Below are 5,943 nucleotides of genomic sequence, written 5' to 3' on the forward strand. Positions count from 1 at the left end.
ATTATTCTCTTTTTATCCTTTTGCAAAACGGACGCAATAAAGAATGACAAAGCTGAGATATTTTTTAAAAAAAACTTTCCTCTGAGCAATAAAATGGCTTTTATAATATTCTATTTACGCACATCGAAAATCGACGATGTCAGTGGTGATTATTTAATTGAAATGAAAAAAAAAGACATTTTACCGTAAATATTGTGCATAGAAGTTTAGAAAAAAAAGCCCAACATGCAAATGTAATAACAACAGAAACAATTGTCAAGGGAATAAATACTATTCTATTCAAAAATTAGAGAAAAAAACAAAAACACAAATTATATAAAATTTTAAAGTGGAAGAGAAGTGGCAGCAGTTCATTTTTTTCAACAGCATAATTTGAAAGCGCAAACAAAAATATCCAAGATATACAGAATAATAAGAAAGAAAAAACAAATTCCACTCACGTGTAGTATCAGCAATTCCATCGGGCACTGATGATGGAAGAATGACTGAACTATGCACAGCCGTTGGACCGGAACTATTGACAACACCGAGTGCATCACCTGGCTGTTCTGGAGTACATGTATCCAGTTTAGGCTTGATTTCCAATTCATACCCGGAGAGATCGTTCAATATTTTTCTGAAAAAAAAATACAAATAAATAAATTAATTAATAAATTAATAAGAATCATATTTTACCGATAAGATGGTCTTGGGGCAAGTAATTCTCTTCTTCGTTTAGCTTCTTCTTCACTAATCGGCTCTTCCTAAACGAAAATTCATTCTCAAAAAAAAGAAAGAAAGAAATAATTTCACTTCTAATTATTAAAATCTATCAGAAACTTTAATTAACAATTTAAACTAATATTTAACAATACACATAAAAGAAAACATATGAAATAAAGCAATTCGGCAAGAAAACAGCGCCAACAACAACAACAACTGCACATTTTCACCAAACCCAAATCAAGCAAGCAACCGCAAATATTTTTGAATGGGAAAAATTAAAAAAAAACAAACAAATAAAAACACTTTCCAATCCAATCATTATTTACGACATAACTACTGGTAGAATAAGTGGAAATGTTGCAAATTATGAATTTTTGAAAATTTAATAATAATAATAATATGCAACATTTTTTTACAAAAAATAATACGCTGAACAAAAGAAGCAAACATTTCACATCTGAAATTTGTGGAAAAACATTTCAAAAATACACCCCAAATTTGTCAACCTCCTAAAACTCGAGTTTGCAAAATCTACTTCTGCGGAAGAAAAAAAAATTCAAATTACAAAACAAATGCATTAAAAACAGACGCACACTTGCACACATGCATGTATAATATGTAGTCGATGGAAAAATTAATTCATTGCATATTAATTTAAATAGCATCAGCGTGGACGTTCAATTGATCGGAACTACTATCTGCTAGACTAAATATTTACATATCATCCGACGGATTGAATTAATCAATCCTGGTTGGTGATTGTTTGATCATAGCTGTCGCTTTGAGACTGTTTGTATAATTACGCAACGATCAACAATCAGATAAATATAGGTGATCATTTTCAGAACCAGTAAAACTTGCATTTGTCAAAATTGGACGATGAGATTCAAGTGGACAAAAATACAATAATTAATTATAAGCTTTTCAACAACAATAACAACAATGATATTAATAAATTCATTCTCATAAAATTATCAAAAAGTAGACATATTGTGAAGACAAAAGGAGTTCAATGTTCATGCAGTTGGCTGACATTATTATTATCATTATTAATTGAATGATTTAATTACTTGAACAATAACAAAAATAATAATTTTCATTTTGATTTGATAATCAATGCAAATTTACACAATCGATGTTACAGTTCAAAAGCATTTTCTACAATTTTTATACAATCAGAATTGGGTTTCCTCAAAGTATTATATAAATACACAAACCCGTCATCCAAAAAAAAGCAAATTAACTAAAAAACAAAACAAACAGAAAATAATATTAAAAATTAATAAACACAAAATTTTAAAAGCTTCCTGAACCGTAATTTAAATAAACGTTGCTTCTTTTGGTTTCCTTTAAAAATGCAAAACAATTAAATGCATCTCAGCTGAATTAGTGCACGGATCTTGAGTAAAGTAATTGAACAGACGACCACCGGTCGAAGGCAACCACTGTGTCGATCCAATGGTCATCAGATCATTAGAGGACGAAACCAAACTATGCTCAGGTATTAGCTAAAAAAGAAGTTGCGCATACTTTTTCTCGAACAATTTTCCATCAAACCCCAGCTTTCATCCAAAGTGAATTTGAAATTAAAAAAAAAAAATAATAATATAACATAGCTATCATTACAATGAGAAAAGGCAAGAGCTCTGCTGCTGGAGTGCCATCTGCCCATATACTCAATATTTACTGAACAGTTAAATAAAACTAATTATACTGTTATTCAAACCATATATAAATGAATAATAATCCTTAAGAAAAAGAATCAACTTCAAAATGGTGTTCAGAGTAACTAATTCGGATAATCGAATCGAACAGCACATTTCGTATAAAATAAATAATATAAATCATTTCTCATTTTAAAAACAGTAAATATAATTAATAAAAATAATTCAGATAAACTAGAAACAAACTAGAAAAAAATGTCAAACATGCCAATGTTGTAGAGTAAAATATAAATAAATAAATAACTGTCAAAAATGAAATTCAAATAATTATCAGAATAAAGTGAAAATTTCTTTTATAAAAGTAAATCAAGAGAAAGAAAAAACAAGAAAAATTTAAAATTTCTGAATATACAACAGAGGGAAGGGTGGATATGGATGCGACACTTTAAAACTTGGCTCAATTATGATGATGCTGATTAAAAAATTCGTAGAGTTCGTAGATTGCACCCACAACAGAACTGTTCACAGTGGACAAAAACAATGTTCACACCCACTACATGACACCAGTGATGATAGAGATGGCATTTTAACATTGCGGGGTTACATCGAGCTATGTAAAACTTCGACTGGCGACAATATCGCTCGCCCATTATCTCTTTGTAAAAATAAGCAAACAACATTATTATAACGTTTTCACATGAAGCGAACTGTCAACACATTCACTGCATTTAATTTATGAAAAAATTTTATTTTTTTCTCCTTAAACAAATCAAAGCAGAACATAAATTCATAAATTAATATACAAATCTAAATTCAAAATTGTAATTATGAAACATGACAAAAAAACATACAAAAATACACAATTTATTAAACGAACAACTAAATGCTCAAGTTGAAATAACAAAACAGAAGTCGACAACAATCGGTATTTATTTATTTCACTTTTCAAAACAAACTATACTATGCTGACCAAGCATTGCATTGCATCGAAAACAAAAGATAATCGAACAAACAAAATCACTTCCAAATAAACTGCTTCATTACAAGGGATATTATGCAAGAAGGAAAGAAAGAAAAAAACTTACATCTCTACAAAATGTACAATTGAAGTAAACATCTCCCTCGATTTCAAAATAAGAAGAACAATAAACAAATCTTATTCTAATTATTCCAATTTGCATTCTCTCTGAAATCAAATGAACACTTGTGTGTGATTGAGAACAAATTTAATTTTCCATTTTTTAATTAATAAGTAAAATTATTACATAGTTATTCATTTAATCGACAAAAATTGTCCTCTTTTAACATTACTTTTTTTTCTGCAACACTAAAGCACAACACGAATCTCAATCATTAATATTCATTGATAAATTAACATGCCAGTGCACAATAAGCTGCCACATGCTTGCCATATTTCTTTTCTTGGTTTTTTTCCCTCTCACACACACACACACACTCTCTCTCTCTCTTATTCAACATATTTCTTTGCAAATTATGCAACAGATCGCAAATTTTAAAATCACTATTCTACGTGCTAAAATTACTGCTCTAACGTTGAGCATGAAACGAGCAAAAGTCGAACAATGAATTCTTCTTGTTCTTCCTAGCGAAATAAATATATAATAATAATAATAATAATAATAATGCTTGCCGCTTGTTCACAAACAACTCAAAGCTATCATCAAAAAGTTATTTTAAGAATAAATAAAATTAAATTTCCAACTTTGTTGCAAAAGAGACTGAGAGAGCTAAAGTTGAACAGAGCGTACGCTGGGTGGCTGGTAGTAGTAGTAGTAGCAGAAGTAGCAATAGCAGTAGTAATAGTAGTAGTAGTAACAGCAGCAGATTAACAAATAATACCCAAAGTCGTTTAATAATTCCACTTCCCATGCTTGCATCCTTTTCAACGTTCAACGACAATTGTTAAAAATCAATTTACGTGTTTTAATAAAAGCTTTCCCTAACAGATCACTTAAAATAAATTATTAAAAGGAAAAATCATTTTTAGCATCACCTATTCATTTGTTATAAATGTTCAACTCTCGCTCGACTGGGTAAAAATTTCTATAATTCATTAAAAATTGTACAAAAAAATATTTTTTTCACATTATAAAATAAATTCTAAAATTGAAACAATAATAATAATAATAATAACAAAGTGTATGCAATAACAATCTTTGAAAATATAACAATGCAACTACTTTTGCATACAATTAAAGACAAACAAAAATTAAAACCACTTCCTACAACAGTTTGATAAATCATGTTCTCTCAACAACAACAACAACAACCAATAGGAATAAAAAATATCAATAAATGTACATCAGTATCATTGAGGTGCAAAGAAAAATATGCAAATTTAACACAACAATGCAAATAGAAGAAGACTGAAGAATAAAACAACGGCTAAGCACTTCATGAATATCATCGATTCTTTTTCCTTCTACCGCGTAAACAACATTAAACAATGTTCAACACGTGAAACGTTGAAATAGATCATCAAGCATGCTCAAATAAACAACACGACAAAAACAACATAATGCGCAGTTTGCAGCGAGTTAACATCTCAAATACTATTACACAAAACCTATTACGATTACACTCCGGCTTGCAAAGCATAAAATTCTTCCCCATCTCGGCAAAATTTTGTCATTACATACTTCAGTGTTATAATGAAAAAAAAACTTTTCAATTACAATTAATTAATATTAATCGGGAAATTTTTCATTTCATCAAATTCTACTGAAAATGCCAAACACTGCCGCTGTCTGGACAGTGATCAATAGCAAAATCTTGCCATTGTAAGTTGGTAAATTTAAACAGAAAGAAAAACCAATCATAATTTTACCGAAACATGAAAAATAATAAGAAAGCAGTAACGCCTTGTTTCCGTGATATTAAGCAAATAAAATTTCTGAAACGAATGAAAGAAATATTGACGCTGCCGAGCAAAGCAACTATATAGCATGGAAGTCGTAACGTTAGGCAGCCCGGCTGCGCAAACAACAACGCCCTGGCAAAACTTTTGCAGCTTGCAAAACGCAGCGCGGAAAATTTTAAATCTAAAATGCGACATTTACATAGCACTGTGCAAACGATGACGCAATTAATTAAAGAACGACATACAGTCTGTTTCGCAGTGGTGTACAATTTTTGTTGACAAATAGTATAGATGGTTGAAAAAAATTGCAATGGAAAATGTTTGAACAACAATTTACACAACCGCAATGTGCTGCGCCATATCGAAGCTTTGAAGCGCAAAATATTGAAAGAAAAGGAAAATTATCCTAAGAAAATATCGTTGCACGAACACGATTCTGAAACCGATAAGCAGCAACTGGCAACAAATGTTACAACTACAGTGGAAAAGAAATACAAATCACAATATACAATTTAAGAAGGAAAACAAGAAATAAACCGCAACAGGAAAATTGTCGAATAATAATAATAGAAATGAATTTGTAAAAATGTAAAAATTATTGAGAAAAAATTTCATATATTATTAAATCGTTCAAGGACGGACAGATTCATAAGAGTTATAAGCAATAAAATTCAACACTTTATTCTGAAAAAG

General features: G+C 29.8%; 2 protein-coding genes across 2 annotated transcripts; both read right to left on the reverse strand.

Annotated features, from left to right (window-relative positions):
- Positions 1-440: 440 nt before the first annotated feature.
- Tsp_12859 (cAMP-responsive element modulator) lies at positions 441-1,568 on the reverse strand (the record flags this gene model as incomplete). Its single annotated transcript, XM_003366715.1, has 3 exons — positions 1,509-1,568; positions 676-743; positions 441-616 (listed from the first exon to the last, which is right to left on the reverse strand). Coding segments are annotated over exons 1-3 (304 nt in total), but the record flags the coding sequence as incomplete, so codon positions are not given.
- A 275-nt stretch (positions 1,569-1,843) lies between these two features.
- Tsp_12860 (conserved hypothetical protein) lies at positions 1,844-3,019 on the reverse strand. Its single transcript, XM_003366716.1, has 4 exons — positions 2,909-3,019; positions 2,070-2,213; positions 1,923-1,948; positions 1,844-1,895 (listed from the first exon to the last, which is right to left on the reverse strand). Exons 1-4 carry the CDS (start codon positions 3,017-3,019, stop codon positions 1,844-1,846), a joined length of 333 nt encoding a protein of 110 aa, XP_003366764.1.
- Between the last annotated feature and the right edge of the window lie 2,924 nt (positions 3,020-5,943).

The sequence above is a fragment of the Trichinella spiralis genome (genome assembly GCF_000181795.1).
Source record: "Trichinella spiralis strain ISS 195 chromosome Unknown Scfld5539, whole genome shotgun sequence".
Lineage (NCBI taxonomy): Eukaryota > Metazoa > Nematoda > Enoplea > Trichinellida > Trichinellidae > Trichinella > Trichinella spiralis.